Source organism: Myxocyprinus asiaticus, chromosome 1, assembly GCF_019703515.2.
Source record: "Myxocyprinus asiaticus isolate MX2 ecotype Aquarium Trade chromosome 1, UBuf_Myxa_2, whole genome shotgun sequence".
In the NCBI taxonomy this organism is placed as follows: domain Eukaryota; kingdom Metazoa; phylum Chordata; class Actinopteri; order Cypriniformes; family Catostomidae; genus Myxocyprinus; species Myxocyprinus asiaticus.
Window position 1 is genome coordinate 5,423,175 of NC_059344.1, and position 20,736 is coordinate 5,443,910.

The 20,736-nt window shown below is 39.2% G+C and overlaps 1 protein-coding gene across 1 annotated transcript in view; it reads left to right on the forward strand.

The window, feature by feature from the left end:
* Positions 1-354: 354 nt before the first annotated feature.
* adissp (adipose secreted signaling protein) overlaps positions 355-20,736 on the forward strand; it is a 46,212-nt gene continuing 25,830 nt past the window's right edge. The window contains exons 1-2 of the mRNA XM_051700159.1: positions 355-521; positions 9,673-9,771. Coding sequence (XP_051556119.1) covers positions 9,753-9,771 — 19 coding nt within the window. The 5' untranslated portion in view covers positions 355-521; positions 9,673-9,752. The remainder of the gene's footprint in view (positions 522-9,672; positions 9,772-20,736) is intronic.

Here is a 20,736-nt window from a genome sequence, read left to right on the forward strand (position 1 = left end):
GGGCGTTCCAATTTCTCCCATTCATTTTAATAGAAGTGGCCCATCTCTGCTAAATAATCTCTGCTTGTATCCGAGTCGAGTGTGTCCGTTGCATTTTTGTGCCCAGCAGATGCCGTTAGCGTGCTGTGCATTTCGAACGCTTTCAAACAGGTTTATTTGATACAAAACTTCTGAGAGCCTCGATTCTCCTGTCACTCTCTTGCAACTTTGTAAATTATTTCATTGCAGGATCGAGTGGAACAGTTGCGTAGTGGAAATGGTGCAGTCACTCATAATAAGGCGTTTTAAAGACGCTGTAAATACATATGTAGTGCCGTTAAAGACCCACGTGATTAACGCGGAAGCTGTGTTTCATAAATTATATTTGAAGTCGGGCAGTGCTTACAGATCACGTCGACCGCTGAACCGGATCTGGTGATTTGGTGTGCATACAACTTGTGAAGGATCTGGAGGCTTTAACGTGAGATTCACCGACTTTACGCTCAAATCTGGAAAGACAGTTTGGAGCTACATTAAAATTGGTGAATAAATTTCAAACCGTTTTATTTTACTAAATGCATGACTATTCGAGGACGAACCGACGCCAGACACGCGTCTATCTGTCGCTTTCACTGGGTGTAGTTGCATATGATTTGACCCGCTCTGCTTTATAAGCTCTAAAAGTCGACATTTCATTGTTTCAGTGTATTTTCAGTATGATGCATACGGGTTTAATAGACCAGCATGCATTTATTGCTTTTTCAACATAAAACAGGAATTGAAAGCTTTTTGCTGTCACATCAAACTCCTGTGATGCAACAGTGAAACTAAAGTGGGTTTCTAATTGTTAAGGAAATAGACGTGTAGAAGTTTCATTTGATGTGATAATAATTGCATGGCATGCACATACTGTATGCAGTCCAGGTTATGGTTCCAGTTTGATCTCAAAATGCCTCCGGAGAGTCACAGTGTAGCTTCAAAATAGAAAATTAGAATTCTCTCATCAGATGTGTATGATTTACTTTCTTCTGCAGAACACAGATGAAGATTTTTAGAAGAATATCTCAGCTGAATCTGCTTTGTAGGTCCATACAATGAATGGTGACCAAACATTTTAAGCTCCAAAATGCACGTGAAAAGCAGCATAAAATCTGTAAGACTCCAGTGGCTAAATCCATATCTTCAGAAGTGATATGATAGGTGTGGGTGAGAAACAGATACATTTTAAGTCCTTTTTTTCCTAAACATTCTCCTCCCTGTCCAGTAGGTGGCGATGTGCACGAAGAATGCGAATTGCCAAAAACAATAGAAGAACTCTTAGGAGAAAAGAGCGCATAGGCTGTTTGAAAGAGGAAAGTTATAGTAAAAAAAGGACTTAAATATTATATTGTTTCTCACATACACCTATCATATCGCTTCTGAAGACATGGATGAAACCACAGGAGTCTTATGGATTACTTTAATGTTGCCGTTATGTGCTTTTTGGGCTCCAAAGTTCTGGTCACCATTCACTTGCATTGTATGGACCTACAGAGCTGAGATATTTTTCTAAAAAAATTAATTTGTGTTCAGCAGAAGAAAGAAAGTCATACACATCTGGGTTGGCATGAGGGTGAGTAAATGATGTGAGAATTTTCTTTGTTAGGTGAACTAACCTTTTAAGAATGCATTCACAGCATGTTGCAGCATATCCTACTTGTTTCTACTCCTGGAATTTCAGTGTTTTTTTTTTTGTTTTTTTTCAGATGGCAGGGCTTTCAGGATTAAGATGAACACTATATTTAGTTGAATGATGATTTGTGTATTTTAGTCCTAAAGGGTTATGACTGGGGCAGTTATGTCCTTGTTAAAGCAATCCATATGGGAAATTGACCCAGTTTCCACACTCTCTCAATATGTTTGTGCAGTCAGTAACTGGAATATATATATATATATATATATATGTTGTGGCACTTGTGTTAATGTAAGAATTGTGCTATCTGACTGACGGTAGATGTATTCGGTAGATAATTTCTGGTCACAACGTAGCGGAAAAGGACAGAAGAGAAGATATTGTTACTGCACTTAGGAATCAAGTAACCTTGGCTTTAAAAAGTGTAACTTTTGTGAAGGTGATGTGTAATTTCTAGAGCCTGACCAATATGGGATTTTTGAGACCGATACCGATTTTAGAGAGGGAAAATTCATTGATTACCGATATGGTGGCCGATTTATTTAATTTTTGAGCTGGTATGAAAACAGACCTTTTCTATGTGGATTTTGCACCGATATGACTAGGCAAAGGTACTCAGAAGGCTGCTTTCTTAAATATTTTAATCAAAGAATATTTGACATTATAATTATACATTGTCAACAAATTCTGAAATGAACACTGAGAAAATAAATAAAAATACAATAAATAGCTAAATAAACATCAGTACTGTATGTTTAGTATAAGTGAATTGCTGACCATTTAAATAAAGAATAAATAAAAATAAAACAAATAGCTAAATAAACATCAGTACTGTTTAGTATCAGTCAAATGCTGACCATTAAAATAAAGAATAAATAAAAATAAAATAAATAGCTAAATATACATCAGTACTGTTTAGTATCAGTCAAATGCTGACTATATTAATACTGCCGAGTCAAGTGGTGTTACCCCGTATTCTGCTATGCAAGTTCAGGGGAAACTTTCAACGGTGGAAAACCAGACTTTTAAATATTACATTTTGTAAATGCATGACTGGAATTGTTCGGTTGAAGGGGGTATCAAACTGTGTATCCTGAACAAAACAGTTTGGTAAATACATGTTTACTCATTAACTTCCACTCAGCTGACAACAATGAAAGTAGCTGCGTGATTAACTAGTTAGCTATAAGCTCGTTGTCACGGAGAGTAAAAGACGGATGTTGTTTATTTTACTTTCCAGCATTGTGTCTCACCAACTAGGTAATAACATAGCGTGAAATCAACACTCAGCAGACACAATCCACCACCGCACCGTTGTCTGCTAAGCTGCAAAAAGATGCTCTGATTTTTACCTTTCAGTCATTACTGACTGCACTGACAAACTATAGCTGGCTAACAGAGCAAACAATAGCAAATATAAACATGAGTGACATGGTTGTCAGGGACAGGGTTAACGTTATATTAGTAATATTGAAAAGGGAAAATGATGGGGTTATTGTTTATTAAGTTTCCATTATGTATTTCACAAACTAGTTAACAACTTACCTGAAGACACCGCTGAACTCCACCCTGTCTGCAGAGCCACCGTCAGTTCAGAGTCAGCTCTGTAAACAGTGGAGTCGGAGCACGCTCTGCTGGACAAACTACGCTATGACACCAATTCTAAAGCATTGTTTTCTGCATTATATGTTCTGAAAAAAGTTTACATATCGGCGCATATCGGTAAACATACGGCGATACCGATATATCGGTGAAAGGCTAATATCGGCCGATACCTAACCCTAACCCAATATATTGGTCGAGCACTAGTAATTTCAGCTTATTCAGCTGCATCTTTCAGAATTGCAATAAGATTTGTATTTTTTTTTTCCTCCTCTTTTCTCCCCAATTTGGAATGCCCAATTCCCAATGTGCTCTAAGTCCTCGTGGTGGCGTAGTGACTCGCCTCAATCCGGGTGGCTGAGGATGAATCTCAGTTTCCTCCGCGTCTGAGACCGTCAATTCGCGCATCTTATCACGTGGCTTGTTGAATGCGTTACCGCGGAGACGTAGCGCGTGTGGAGGCCCATGCTATTCTCCGTGGCATCCACGCACAACTCACCACGCGCCCCACCGAGAGTGAGAACCATATTATAGCGACCACGAGGAGGTTACCCCATGTGACTCTACCCTCCCTAGCAACCGGGCCAATTTGGTTGCTTAGGAGACCTGGCTGGAGTCACTCAGCATGCCCTGAATTCTAACCCAAATAAAAGCAAAATGTCATGCAGAGGTTGCTGTCAGAATCCGCATAGCTGGTCTGCGTCAGGCCAACTGTAGCTATTCTGAAGTTTACAAGACCCTAAAGGCAGAGAAAATCCCTATTTCTCTTTCATCTATTAAGAAAACAGGTCAATGCTTTGAAACAACATTGATGGTGATGTTGCCAGGATGAAAGTATCTGGAAGGTCCAAATTCTCTTCATGCAGGGATGACCACCTGCTGAAATTTACAGTTCTCAAAGATGGGAAAAGAAGCCTACAAAAACTGTCAGCAGTTTCAAGACCTCAGAAAACAAGACTCTTTCGAGAAGAAGAATAACCAGAAGTAGGGCTGGGCGATAAAATTATCTAGATATTTATCGTGATAAAATATCGATGATAGGGTCTGGACCCTGGATTGATTCCATCTGGACCGCAAGACTTTATGACGACGGTTGCGCCCTCTAATCATCTCTAGTGAGCAGCGTGACAAAACAACAGTGCTGTGTACACCAGCTTTGATCTTTCTATGCTGTATTCTTGAATATTTTTCTCTAGCACCGAACACGCTTCATTTATGCTCTTTTCCCCTCATGCGAGTAGACATGAGGCGCAGCATGATTCCGAAGCGCCTTTAGAATGTAAAGTTTTTTCCTTTTAAATTTAGCATTCAGCATGTTACAAGCTTTTGATAATAAACAAATAGATTTCTGTTCTAATTTTGTGAAAATTAATCAGATGTCATCATCTCTGGCATGGATGACATGGAAAGACAATACAATTACTAGTTGGTAGCCTAGAATTTCTCACTTTAATGAAAATGTAAAAATGGTCCAATCAGACTTTTTCTAAATTGTAATAATACCCCTGAACCTACATACAGTATCATTCCTCAATCACATGGGCATCTATGCCCCCATACTTGGGTATTTGAATGAAAAGAAATATAAAAATATTCAAAAAATATTTAAACAAATGCTGGACTGCTGTCATTATGCTTTAAAATGAACAGATGATCTTTTAACATTCATATCCAACTGCACTCGATTGATAAACTTGGTGGAAGGTCCATCAGACCCCACTGCTTTGGCTGTCTCTGGGCTCCCAATGCAGTTTTTTTAGAGACTATTTTGACTGTTTAGAATTTTTTTTTTCTTCTGCCAACTTGGAAAATAAAAAAACAAAATATGCAAATGTGAATGTATATCACGATAAATATCGATATCGAACGATATGAAAAAGAATACCGATAATAAAGCGTAAAAGAATAATGATAAGATTTTGGGCAACATCGCCCAGCCCTAACCTAGGGTTGCATGGTATACCGGTGCTACGGTAGTATCGCGATACTAAAGCTTCAATATGCTGCCGGTGCCACAGTATTTTTAAACGGTAGTACCATTAATACGGTAGTACCGTAAGCTATGTAGTATATGTGGTAGTGAATATTATATATAACCTTCATTTGAATCAGACTTATGTCTGTAATAACATTAAAAATGTAGTCTTTTCGAGTGGCGTCCCCTTTGTGCGGTGCCCTTTAAGAGTGCAAAATGCTGTTTAGTATTTGCCCCTTTATATGGTATTGTTTATTTTTCAATGTGTGATTTTTCCATGCTTCAAACACTCACGTCTAAATCCCAGCATGTTAACTTGGCGGTCGTGTCTCCTAATGGATAATATTAATTGAAATAAAACTTTGGAGAGTGAGAAGCTTTTAAAAAAACACAATTCATGCAATGAGATTTGGAATTATTTTGGGTTTTGCCTGATGAGCAAATAGGAAAACCTATTTGCCAAGAATGTCTACAGAGATTTCAAGCCAAAGTGGGAAACACCATCAACCTTATTAAACACCTTCAGACACACACCACTGCTTTTGCAGGATACACATGGTTAGTGCCACTTCATTTAACCTAAATGCTTTATCTTAAGATTTACAGTTTCTCTGAAAAATGGAACGTTGCACTTATTTTTTCCAATTACAAATGCATTGTGGCAGTAACTTCACACTTATGATCAGGGCTGCATTTCCCAAAAGCATTGTAAGCTTAAGTTGATCGTAGAGACCATTGGTGTCAGTGGTTTCTACGGTCTACTTCGCTTATGATGCTTTTGGGAAATGCAGACCAGATCGGTTTGATCACGTCCCTGAGGTGTGCGATCAAACTGGTGTGTATGTGTAATCGGCATTCTCATTTGCGAGAGGGGCTGAAGCGGTTGTAATAATGAAACAGTTGCTCAAAACAGTCTTTTCAACATTACAATCTCTTTATTTTTATGTTACCAACATTCAAATAATCACAGAAAGTGTATAAAAGTTTAAAGCCATTGCCATTTGAACTGGTTGTTTTGATGTGGGGATGATAGATAAAAAGTTAGTCCATTTGAGCCTTTTCCCATTACATCCATCAGTTATTTTCACCACTTCTGGAGCAACAAGTGGAATGGCTAGTTTCTAAGAACCACTGTGACAAACTGTGTTAAAAATTAACACTATTGTGTGGTATCGTGATACTACTAGGTATTGTGATACTTTAGCTGGTGTAGTATCGTAAGATATGATTATGGTATCTTGACAACCCTACCCTAACCAGAAGTTTATCTAATGCAGGTTTTGTTTCTAGAAGATGTTAAAAAGCATCAAAACATCAAAGACAGAATTAAGTTTTTGTCAGAATATGGAAAGTTTGATTCAGAATGGTTCAGCAGAGTTGTGTGGAATGATGAATCATTATTTAAGTTGCATGGTGATGCTCCAGAGAGGTGTCTTCAAAGGTCTGGTGATAAATACAATAGTGAATGCATCTCTACCACAGTGAAGTATGGAAGAAAAGGTGTCATGGTGTGGGGAGCCTTTTCAGCTGCTGGTACTGGTGAGCTGCTTCACTGTGAAAAGTCAATTAATGCTTTGGAGTACAGGAGAATATTGCAAGACTTAAACGTTTAAAGAAATCAAAGAGAAAAACTTTCCCATACTAAGTTACTAAGTTATCTATTTGTTCAATTCTTGCTAATTTCCTGACCAATGATTTGTGGTTAAGACCGTTAAAAGCTTGATGTTTTGCCATTTTGGGCTTGGCCCTTTTTTTGCTCAGGAGTATAGTTCTAATTTGAAGCATGTTCACATGTAAATAGTCCTCAAGTAACCAACTGTGTTGGGCATGATGACCATTATACACATTTGACTGTTCATGCGCATAGCTCCATGAGATACAAGAGAGCTCGCACCTCACATTAGATGTTGTAATGTGTCCTTTAACAATTTAAGTGCTGCGTAATTCCACCTTGTTTCACAGCTTCAGCTCCGTATGGACTTTCAGGTGGACCTCAATTGAAACACTGATCATTGAGTTTATGACCTTTTAAGAAATCTCTTGGTTTTCTCACACACTTTTGAGTCTGCCCTCTGTCCTGGTCTTCCATCTCTCGTATAACATGGTTTTTCTCCGGGGCGAGAGCGTGGCCATACAGCGGCGTGTGACTCGTTAGCGTATGTGGCTCTTTCACATAAACTGGTGGACTCTGCCATTCACCAAACACTGAAGACGCCTGATGCAAAGCAACCCCAAGGGTGTGACTGTGGCTGCAGCAACCTTTCAGGCCCAGAATGCGCTAAAAACATGTAAAGTTGCAGGTTCAGCCTGAGTTTGAAGAATGTCACCTCTATCGAATGGTGTGAATGCATGCTCCTGAGAGCCATGCCCTCATGGTAAGTGAATCAGGCTCTACTCCGAAGAAGGAGATCTTTTGACTGAGAGTCAAAGAGCTTTTGGACCAGTTGACCCTGAGTCCCAAATTCATAAGGTGAAACAGCAGTCCCTGTGGGCTGCAGCCGACTCTCAAGTCAGGTCATTTATATTTGTATAGCGCCTTTCACAACACATCATTTCAAAGAAGCTTTACAGAAAATCATACATTAACAGAAAATGAAACTGTAATATCTATAAAGTCTTAGAGTCATCATTGTGTAGTTTAATAAAATACGATTGTGAATTGTGTTTAAAAATAATTAATTAAATAATAATTGTATTTAGAACCCCAGTGAGCAAGCTGAAGGCGACTGTGGCAAGGAACACAAAACTCCATAAGATGTTGGTTAATGGAGAAAAATAACCTTGGGAGAAACCAAGCTCACTGTGGGGGCCAGTTCCCCTCTGCCAACATCATAAATATAATGCCAATATTTCTTATGTATAGTGCAAGTCATGGTTTAAAATTATTAAACTAAGTAAGTGTTAAGGGTCAGTGTTTAAATAAAGATTTTGTATGAACTGTAAGATTAATGACTAATGTCCTGGATTAACTGCAGAAGTTCACATCGATGCATTGTCCTTGTTAGTTGGCTGATGAAGCGTTTTGTTGGCAATTAATTGATAGTCTGTGTATTCCATTATAAGAGTGTAGTCCATCATTAGACCGAGGTGATGCAGGCAGAGATCAGTGAGGTGCATCGCAGTTCAACCGTCCGGCAATTTCGGTGAGGTCTATCCTATATCCAAGGTTCAAGCAATGGCATGTGATGTATCCCATGTCATATGGTTGGAGTTGTCATCAGTTCACCCTCTGAAGTCCATCGTAATTCATTCTTATTTATATTAATTGATTATTAATTTATTCTACCATGCCTTTATACCCCTGTTTTGTAGCCCTTTTCCAAACGGGCTGTTTTAGTATCTGTAGCTTTAAATGCAAAGGAGCTGCTGCTCCCCACACCCCTTTCTGGAAGTGAGCTGTGCCTTTTCTGCAGGTGCCATGGATACCCCAGCGACAACCATGCAGGAGAACTTAAACAGTTAAAAATGTATAAATAACACGAAGAACACACTAAGTCAATCATCTTACCGTATTGTGCATAACAAATGTTGGGTTATGAAATATGAAAAATATGGCTATAGTTGTGGCTATAGTTGTTGAAAATACCACTATCGTTTCATAATCATTTTTGAAATAATGACCGGTTTTATTACACAGAAAATCTTCATTGCATGACCACTCAAGTAGGATTGTGGAGGACGCCAATCAGTTTATATTGTAACCGAAACAGAGCTACAGCTTCATTGTTATGGAATAAGGTAGTTAGGGACTAGTTGCTATGTTACACAAAGCACAATGTTTTCACAACAAGTGTTTTTCGCGCAACGTGCAAACAAGCAAATTCAGAAAACCAAATTGCAAACATTAAAAAATTATAAAGTGGAAAACTTATGACTTGCAAATCTGAAGTTGGGTCACGGAGAGTTTGTATCGATCCATCCTTGATCCTTAGCTTTGAAGCAAATCCAGCCTTGTGTTGACCATCTTTGATGAAGCAGTCTGAGTTAGCACAAGCGGCTCTAGCGAGGAGTTAAATCTGGCGGACTGTGCGCTGCTCGCTCAGGTTTTAATGAGGGCTGATCTAAGCTGCTCGGGTGGCTCTCCGTGGGTGGAACCTTTCCCCTTTTGACGTCATAAGGGGCTGCAAACTTGAACGGCTCGTTCAGAGACTCTGTATTTTATTGATGGGGAAAGGAAAGAAAAGAGGGAATGGTCTTTTACCATATTTTGTAGTTGTCTACACACACTGGGGACGCACAATTATGTGAAAAAAATAAAAATAAATTAAAAGTTGATTTTGCATAATATGTCCCCTTTGTGTTAAGTGAATATGATTTTCCCCCTCTCTTGTATTTTATAATCCCTTCAAAACATTGTTCACAGTGTATTATTTTTTTTTTATCTTTTGTCTCTCATTGTACTACTTACACCTTCATCTTCTGTTCTTCATTTTGTCTCTCTCAGGGTGATTTTAAAGGCAGAGGATATCTGTGATGAGGCTGTGACTGAGCCTTTTTCTGAGTTTGGTCCTGATTGAAGCCAGAATGGCCACTGCCAAGAAAGGTAAGCCTCTCTCTTTTTTTTCTCACTATTTCTCTCTTTGCCTCACTCAAATTTTAAGGTTGATTTTTTTTTGTAGCAGCTTTGCATTCAAATTGTCAACTTGACATGTATTCAAATATGATCGTGACTTACTTTCCTATAGAAACTAAGAAACTTGATTCCCCCATCATGTCACATGCTATATATACTGTGCTACTGAAAAAAAAAAGTAATAAACCATATCACAAATTATAAGTGGTGTTCTCTAAAACAAGCATCACTAGTATTATTGTTCATACTTGGGTCGAGTGTTTGTTCAAGTCCCTGTGCCAAGGACATGATACTGTACCTCAAATTATGTGGCTTGTTTTCAATGCTATTACATTTCTAAGCGATTGGACATATTCCTGGTGGATGATAACATTAGCGAAAAAATCACAAAGACTTTACATTGAAGAAAGAACCCGAGCCATATCTAGGGATCAGAATATCATAGAGACTTGTTATAGAATGTAGGGTCAGTAAGCAATAACCTACGAACAGCCACCTAGAACAGCAACCACATAACAATGTGCTAAAGACCATTTATAATGCTATATCTATGGCATTGCAACACCTTGACAACAACCCACAAAACTCTTGCATCATGTTGGCAATTTTTGCATGGGCAGTCACCACTCATCTTTTTCTACATAAGTAAATATCTACAGTGGTAAGAAAAAGTATGTGAATTACCTGCATTTATGTATAAATTTGTCTTAAAATTTGGTTTAATCTTCATCTGAACAAACACAATCTGTTTTAACTAATAATGCACAAATTATTGTATTGTTCTTGTACATATTGAAAACATAATTTAAAAATTCATAATTTACCCCCGTGGAGACCCGGGGTAGAATAGGTCCCCAGCAACCCTTGCTGATCGTAAGAGGCGACAAATGGGGTGACTTCTTTCAGAAGAATCAGAATCAGCTTTATTGCCAAGTATGCTTACGCATACAAGGAATTTGTCTTGGTGACAGGAGCTTCTAGTGTACAACAATACAAAAACAATACAAAAACAGCAGCAAGACATAGATAATAATAAAAAATAAAAAATTGTTATACACATATGTACATACACATACGTAGTGCAATCTAATACAAATCTGTTATCTGTTATGTACAGTGCAAATACAAATCTGTTATGTACAGTGCAAATGTTTGTTTTTTTTTTCTCAGAGGAATGAAATTGCAGAAGAGGTTGGTTGTATTGGATAAATATAAAAAAGACTAAGCTGTGTATTGCACATAGTTATTGCTCAATGGGGCATTTTAACTTCATGAGATGGATAGCCTGAGGGAAAACGGTTCTGACGGTTCTGGTGCTCAGAGCTCTGAAGCGTCGGCCAGACGGCAACAGTTCAAAAAGGTAATGGGCAGGGTGAGTGGGGTCCAGAGTGATTTTTCCAGCCTTTTTCCTCACTCTGTAAGTGTATTGTTCTTGAAAGGAGGGCAGGGGGCAACCGATAATTTTCTCAGCAGTCCGAACTGTCCTTTGTAGTCTTCTGATATCCGATTTCGTAGCTGAACCAAACCAGACAGTTATAGAAGTGCAGAGGACAGACTCAATGACTGGTGAGTAGAACTGTTTCAGCAGCGCCTGTGGCAGGTTGAACATCCTCAACTGGCGAAGGAAGTACAACCACTGCTGGGCCTTTTTCGCAATGGAGTCAATGTGTGTCTCCCACTTCAGGTCCTGTGAGATGGTAGTGCCCAGGAACCTGAATGACTCCACTGCTGCCACAGTGCTGTGTAGAATGTGAGGGGGGACAGTGTTAGGTGGTTCCTCCTAAAGTCCACAATCATCTCTACCATTCTGAGCGTGTTCAGTTCAAGGTCGTTTTGACTGCACCAGCCAGCCAGCTGTTCAACCTCCCTTCTGTATGCAGACTCATTATCATCTCGGATGAGGCCGATGACAGTGGTGTCGTCTGCAAACTTCAGGAGCTTGACAGAGGGGTCCTTGGCAATGCAGTCATTGGTGTAGAGGGAGAAGAGTAGTGGGGAGAGCACACATCCCTGGGGGGCAGCAGTGCTGATTGTACAGGTGCTGGAAGTTAATTTCCCCTGTCTCACAAGCTGCTGCCTGTCTGTCAGAAAGCTGGTAATCCACTAACAGATAGACGTGGAACAGAGAGTTGGTGTAATTTAGTCCGGAGATTAGCTGGGATGATGGTGTTGAAAGCCGAACTGAAGTCCACAAAAAGGATCCTTGCATATGTCCCTGGTCTGTCCAGATGTTGCAGGATATGATGCAATCCCATGTTGACAGCATAATCCACAGACCTGTTTGCTCGATAAGCAAATTGAAGGGGATCTAGAAAGGGTCCAGTGATGTCCTTCAGGTGGGCCAGCACCAGTCTCTCAAATGACTTCATGACCACAGACGTCAGGGCGACAGGTCTGTAGTCATTAAGTCCTGTGATCTTTGGTTTCTTTGGGATGGGGATGATAGTGGAACATTTGAAGCAGCATGGGACTTCACACTGCTCCAGTGATCTATTGAAGATCTGTGTGAAGATGGGGGCAGCTGGTTAGCACAGGATCTAAGACATGCAGGTGAAATGCCATCTGGGCCCTGTGCTTTTTTTTATCCTTTGTTTTCGAAAGACACGGCACACATCATCTTCACAGATCTTAAGTGCAAGTTGAGTAGCAGGAGGGGGAGGAGGGGGGTTCCAGGAGGTGTTTGTGTGAAGTGAAGGTCAGAGTGGGTGTGGGGTGTGAGATTGGGCCTTTCAAATCTACAGTAGAACACATTCAGGTCGTCAGCCAGTTGTTGGTCCACCACAGGGTTGGGGGCAGGAGTCCTGTAATTTGTGAGTTGTTTCATGCCACTCCACACTGATGCAGGGTCGTTAGCTGAAAACTTGTTTTTCAGCTTCTCAGAGTGTCTTCTTTTAGACACTCTGATTTCCTTGTTCAGTGTGTTCCTGGCCTGATTGTACAAGACTTTATCCCCAACTCTGTAAGCATCCTCTTTGGCCTGACTAAGCTGCCTGAGCTCTGCTGTAAACCATGGTTTGTCATTGTTAAATGTTAAATAAGTCCTAGTAGGAATGCACATATCCTCACAGAAACTGATATATGATGTAACCGTATCTGTGAGCTCGTCCAGATCTGTGGTTGCAGCTTCAAAAACACTCCAATCCATGCAATTGAAGCAGGCTTGTAGTTCCCGCTCTGCTTCATTGGTCCATCTCTTTACAGTCCTTACTACAGGCTTAGCAGATTTTAATTTCTGTCTGTAGGTTGGAAGAAGATGAACCAGACAATGATCAGAGAATCCTAAAGCTGCTCTAGGGACAGAGCGATATGCATGTATGCTCCTGTCTCTGGTGGGGCATGTAATGTGCTGTTTGTATTTGGGCAGTTCACGTGTGAGATTTGCTTTTTTAAAATCCCCAAGAATAATAATAACTGAGTCCGGGTTCTGTTGTTCTGTGTCTGTGATTTGATCATTCAGCTATTGTAGTGCTGTGTTCTTGCACACGTTTGGCGCGTTATACACACTCACCAGAATAAATGAGGAAAACTCCCACAGCGAGTAGAATGGCTTACAGTTAATAAAGAGTGCTTCCAAATTAGGACAGCACACCCTCTTTAATGTTGTTACATCTGTACACCAACTTTTATTGATGTAAAAGCATGTTCCACCGCCTCTCGTTTTCCCCGTTTCCTCCGCTCTGAACAGCTGAAAGCCCGGCAGATGTAACGCATTGTCCGGAATGGCTTCACTCAGCCAGGTTTCTGTGAAGCACAAGGCAGCAGAGGTTGAAAAGTCCTTGTTTGTGCGGGTGAGGAGATGCAGTTCGTCTGTTTTGTTAGGGAGAGAGTGGAGATTCGTAAGATGAATGCTCGGCAGCGCTGTTCAAAATCCGCGCCTCCAGCACCTGCTCGTCTCCCTCGCCTGCGTCTCCCAAAAAACACATCCGCGCCTCCAGCAAAATGTCTGAATATTCAATATCCGGGAAAAGATTGACTGGCATATGCTGTCGAATGTTCAGCACTTCGTCTGTGGTAAAACTGACTGGAAAAATATTACTAAACACAGGACAAACAAACAAAAAACAACAAAACAATAGGAGCACTCCACACCGAGCCGGCCATCTGCGGCACCATCATGATGTATAGATCATGACCCAATAAAGAGGTTTATGGATACTTTAATAGAAATTGCCGAAAAGGCTGTTCCAAAAACATCAACAAAGCCATAACGACGGACTAACCCATGATTTGATGGAAATTGCAAAAAGGCTATTGAAGAACGGAAAAAGGCAGAAAGGATGTTTAACAAACACGCAACAACAGAAAACCTCATTAAATTGAAAATTTGCAGGTCCAAAGCACGTAGAATAATTAATGAAACAAAAAGACAAAGCTTGAAAAATATGTATCAAGTTTAACATCACATGCACCAACAAAGAAAGTATGGGACATGATCTGAAAGATGAAGGGTAAATAAGGTGGATCACAAATAGGACATATTAAGAGTCAAGGCACTTTATTAACTACAAAACAAGAAATTGCTAACAAGCTTGCAGAGACTTTTGAGAGGAACTCTTCACTAGAAAACTGTCTCCCTGAGTTCCAATAAAGATACAACAGGAACAGAACCAACCTGACTTTTCTTCTGATAACACAGAGCCATACAACCATCCCCTTATAATGGAAGAGCTTCTTAAAGCTTTAAAGCACTCAAATGCTACTGCTGTTGGACCAGATAAAGTTCATTACCAGTTCCTAAAGCACTTACCCCATAATATATTATAAATTCCTTTGGACAATTTTAACACCGTTTGGAAATCAGGAGAAATACCATCCTATTGGAAAGAAGCAACAGTCATACCCATACCTAAACTGGGCAAAGGTCATACAGACTCAAACAAGTACCACCCTATAGCCCTCACCAGCTGCCTTTGTAAAACCATGGAAAGAATGGTCAATGACTGGCTTGTGTGGATACTAGGGAAAGACCATAAGATCAGTGATTACCAGTGTGGTTTAGACGTGGAAGAAGCTCTTTAGATCATCTCATAAGACTGGAATCAATTGTATGTAATGGTTGTATAAAAAAAAGAGCACGCGGTGGCAGTTTTCTTTGATCTAGAAAAAGACTATGATACTACTTGGAGATCTGGCATTTTAAAAGATCTGTATGAAATGGGATTTTAGAGGGTACTTACCTATTTACATTTCAAATTTATCTAATAGAATTTTTTGTGTCCGAATAGGAACTACCTTGACGAATATACACACACAAGAATTAGGTGTGTCTAAGGGAAGTATTCTTTCAGTTACCTTGTTTAGTATTAAAATTAACAGTATTGCAAATGTTATTGGGTCAAATGTATTCTGTAGTCTATATGTCGACGATTTGTACATCTGCTACAGGGGGGAAAAAATATGAATTTTATTGAAAGGCAGTTACAGCTGTGCATAAAATATGTGATTGGTCAGTTAGAAATGGATTTAAATTCTCCAAATCAAAAAATGTCTGTATGCATTTCTGCTTGCTGCGGTCTCTACATCTGGACCCAGAGCTCTTCATGGAGGGCAAATTGCACTACACTTCTACGTCTCTACAGAATGCTAGTGCGATCCCAAATGGACTATGGGAGCATAGTTTATGGATCTGCCAGGAAAACTTACATTAAAATGCTGGATACTGTACACCATATAGGATTACGACTTTCTTTAGGGGCATTCAGGACTTCACCTATTCAAAGTTTGTATATTGAAGCAAAGGAACATCACTTGACAACAGGCGCTTGAAACTTGCTCTTCAGTATGCAGTTAAGATGAAAACAAAACAATGCAATCCAGCTTACTCTTCAGTTTTCCATCCTTAACATCCAGATTTGTATGAAGCCAGACCCAAGTATATTAGTCCTTTTGGCATCCGTATAAAACCCCACTTGGAGAACATGGACATTAATCTAGACATACTAACACAAACCCATCTATGTCCTATTCCTCCCTGGAATCTAAGAAAATTAAACATCATGTTGAATTTGGCCCAGCAAAAGAAGACAATGATCCATCCAAATAAACACAAACAGGAATTTATAGAAATGAGATATAATTTTCCGCTTCATAAACCTGTGTACATAGATGGATCCAAAACAGAGAACGGTGTATCTGCAGCTGCAGTATTTGGACAAAAGATCTTTAGTATCCGTATTCCAGGAGAAAGCTAAATTTTTACAGCGGAGCCCGTGCTTTACTCTTCGCTTTAGAGCAGATAGAGAGAGCACAACAACGGAATTTTTTTTATTTGTACAGATTCCAAATCTTGCCTCCAAGCACTTGAATCATTAAAAACAGATCACCCCATAATTGTTAATATAACAGCAAAACTGAATCTCTTAAAAGAAAAATATTTTAATATTGTTTTCTGCTGGATTCTGGGTCATATGGGACTGTTTGGTAATGAACAGACAGATACTGCTGCAAAGAAAGCTCTCACTCTGAGAATTACAGACTGTCAAGTCCCACCAACAGATCTCAAACCTGTACTAAATATGTACATTACCAGTCAAAAGTTTAGGGTCACTTACTTATTCTTTATTATTATTATTTTTCACATTTAAGGATAATAGTAAAGTCATCAAAACTATGGAAGAACAGAAATGGAACTATAGGAATTGTGTTGTGACTAAAAAAAATCCAAAATAAATCAAAACTGTGTTATATTTTAGCATCTTCACAGAAGCCCCCCTTTGCATAGACTTTGCAGAAATGTACTCTTGACATTTTCTCAACCAGCTACTTGAGGTATCACCATGGGATGCTTTTTAAACAGTATTGAGGGAGTTCCCATCAGTACTGGGCACTTATTAGCTGCTTTTTTTTTTTTTTTTTATTCGGTCCAATTCATCCATTATAAAAACTTTTTTTTAATTTTTATAAATTTTTAGTTTTGTAATGAAATAAATTAATATGTTGGCACAATTATATTTTTGTCTACAAAACTAATTTCAAACATTTAATCATACGACTTCAAATCAAAAGGTTTTTAAGATCATGAGAAACATTTCAGTCAAGTGACCACAAACTTTTAAATGGCAGTGTACAGTTGTGCTCAAAAGTTTGCATACCCTGGCAGAAACTGTGAAATTTTGGCATTGATTTTGAAAATATGACTGATCATGCAAAAAAACTGTCTTTTATTTAAGGATAGTGATCATATGAAGCCATTTATTATCACATAGTTGTTTGGCTCCTTCTTGAAACATAATGATAACGGAAATCACCCAAATGGCCCTGATCAAAAGTTTACATACCCTTGAATGTTTGGCCTTGTTACAGACACACAAGGTGACACACACAGGTTTAAATAGCAATTAAAGGTTAATTTCCCACACCTGTGGCTTTTTAAATTGCAATTAGAGTCTGTGTATAAATAGTCAATGAGTTTGTTAGCTCTCACGTGGATGCACTGAGCAGGCTAGATACTGAGCCATGGGGAGCAGAAAAGACCTGTCAAAAGACCTGCGTAACAAGGTAATGGAACTTTATAAAGATGGAAAAGGATATAAAAAGATATCCAAAGCCTTGAAAATACCAGTCAGTACTGTTCAATCCCTTATCAAAAAGTGGAAAATTCGGGGATCTCTTGATACCAAGCCAAGATCAGGTAGACCAAGAAAGATTTCAGCCACAACTGTCAGAAGAATTGTTCGGGATACAAAGAAAAACCCACAGGTAACCTCAGGAGAAATACAGGCTGCTCTGGAAAAAGACGGTGTGGTTGTTTCAAGGAGCACAATATGACGATACTTGAGCAAAAATGAGCTGCATGGTCAAGTTGCCAGAAAGAAGCCTTTACTGCACCAATGCCACAAAAAAGCCTGGTTACAATATGCCCGACAACACCTTGACATGCCTCACAGCTTCTGGCACACTGTAATTTGGAGTGACGAGACTAAAATAGAGCTTTATGGTCACAACCATATGTTTGGAGAGGGGTCAACAAGGCCTATAGTGAAAAGAATACCATCTCCACTGTGAAGCATGGTGGTGGCTTACTGATGTTTTGGGGGGGTTTGAGCTCTAAAGGCATGGGGAATCTTGTGAATATTGATGGCAAGATGAATGCAGCATGTTATCAGAAAATACTGGCAGACAATTTGCATTCTTCTGCACGAAAGCTGCGCATGGGATGCTCTTGGACTTTCCAGCATGACAATGACCCTAAGCACAAGGCCAAGTTGACCCTCCAGTGGTTACAGCAGAAAAAGGTGAAGGTTCTGGAGTGGCCATCACAGTCTCCTGACCTTAAATCATCGAGCCACTCTGGGGAGATCTCAAACGTGTGGTTCATGCAAGACGACCAAAGACTTTGCATGACCTGGAGGCATTTTGCCTAGACGAATGGGCAGCTATACCACCTGCAAGAATTTGTGGCCTCATAGACAACTATTACAAAAGACTGCACGCTGTCACTGATGCTAAAGGGGGCAATATACAGTATTAAGAACTAAGGGTATGCAGACTTTTGAACAAGGGTCATTTCATTTTTTTTTCTTTGTTGCCATATTTTGTCTTATGATTGTGCCATTCTGTTATAACCTACAGTTGAATATGAATCTCATAAGAAATAAAAGAAATGTGTTTTGCCTGCTCACTCATGTTTTCTTTAAAAATGGTACATATATTACCAATTCTCCAAGGGTATGCAAACTTTTGAGCACAACTGTGTGTGTGTGTGTGTGTGTGTGTGTGTGTGTGTGTGTGTGTGTATATATATATATATATATATATATATATATATATATATATATATATATATATATAGTGGAAAATGGAATGGAACAATTGCATCCATAAGTTGTATGAAGTCAACCCAATTATAAATGAAAGATCTTTCACAAGTTTCCCTTTTGAGTGTAGATAGGACCAGACTGTTTACACAAGATGCCGTATTGGTCATTCCAGACTTACTCATGTTTTTATTGAAAGGTGAAGTGCCACCAACATGTGATTTTTGTTAGACACCACTGTCATAAAATAAAACACATTTTACTGGAATGTCCTACTTTTAATGCCACCATACAATGTTTTTACTCAAAGTTTTTTAGTGGATGTTTTCAAAAATGTCTCTTTCAAAAACATTTATCAAGTATTGAAAAGAATGGTCTTGTATAATGTTCATTGTGTATATTACTGTATTATATACTATATTGTGTATATTACCCTTTAAAACTACCTTTATCTTGCCATGAAAATAGCCAGTGATGCTGAAATGGCTATACAAATAAATAAATAAATAAACATTCATCATTTAAAAAAGTATGTGAACACCTAGGCAAATGACGTCAACAAAATCTAATTAGATTCAGGAGTTTGCAAACCTAGCATCCAATTAATGAAACAGGTTTGGAGGTGTGGGTTAGAGCTACTTTGACTTATAAAAAGCACTCAAGCATTTTGAGTTTGCTATTCACAAGAAGCATCTGTTGACGTGGACCACAGCTCGCAAAAAAAGAGATCAAGAATTGTTGCTTTGCATGAAGCTGGAAAGGGTTACAAAGTTCTTTCGAAGAGCTTAGCTATTCATCTGTCCACCGCTAGACAAATTATCTATAAATGGAGATGATTTAGTACTGTGGTTACTGTCCAAGGAAGTGGCCGTCCAGCCACTGAATGGCTTCAAAAAAAGAAAATCCACCTTTTGGAGTGTCCCAGTCAGAGCCCAGACCTTAACCCAGTAGAGATGCTGTGGAATGACCTCAAGAGATCCGTTCACACTAAACATCCTAAGAATATGAATATCCAAAATTCCTTCTTAACTTTGTGCTGGTCTAATCGGCAGCTACCGGAAACGCTTTGTTGAGGTTATTGCTGCCAAAGGAGGATCGACCAGTTATTAAATCCAAGGGTTCACTTACTTCTTCCACAGCACTGTGAATGTTTAATGGGATGTGTTCAATAAAGACATGAAAGATTATAATTGTTTGTGTGTTGTTAGCTTAAGCACCATTGTGATTGTCTGTACTTGTGACTTTGATGAATACATTATATGACCAATTAATGCAGAAAACCAGGTAATTCCAAAGGGTTCACATATTTTCTTGCCACTGTATACAATTAGTTTTCCATGGACCTAATTATATCCATATTTTAATTCACTTTATTCGTTGGCAACAACAAAAATGTGAAGACTCACTGTGAGAGGTTGCATTTGTTGTTTTTGTCAGTCTACTTATCAAGACTTTGGGACAGCCTGCTGGTTTATAATTCTGAGGAATGAGACTTCAAAAGATTTAATAAAGCAAACAAAAAAAATAAAAAATTAATTTTTGCTCTGTTGGTGGTGATCTGGCAGTTGCCTAACATGTGGGCTGTTTCTTACTGTCAAGAAGTGTGTGTGTGTGTGTGTGTGTGTGTGTGTGTGTGTGTGTGTGTGTTTACGTCTGTCTAAAAAGTGTTAATGCCTTTTCACTCAGAGGAAAAAATAAAGTCTGTCTTTCCCTGTTATCTTTCCTCAGTTTATTGCAAGTAGGTATAGCTGCAGGCCATAGACCTCCAAATGGGGCAGAATCTCCAAAAGAGGGCAGGGTTACTCCAAAAGTGGGAGTGGTTACCCCAAAAGGGGGTTACACCAACTCCAAAAAGGGGCATCACTTCCATTCATGGTTAAGGTTAGGGAAAGGATTAGGTAAGGGGCTCCCTATATCTTCTATGGGGGTTTGGAGCGACCGCACCTTTTTGGAGCAATGCCTGCAGCAATAACCTTCTCGCTTATTGTGGTAATCAATCCGTTTCACTCTCCAGACTCTAGTTAATGTTTGTTTGTCTGGACGTACAAAGATAGCCTCCATTTTATTTTGGTTTCCAAATGTGGTGAAGTTTCATTTTGAATGAGCACAAGGGATGCATTTGTCATGCTGTGTATTGTATATCAAGTGCATCTACGGTTTCTTCAGGTCAGACAGCTGT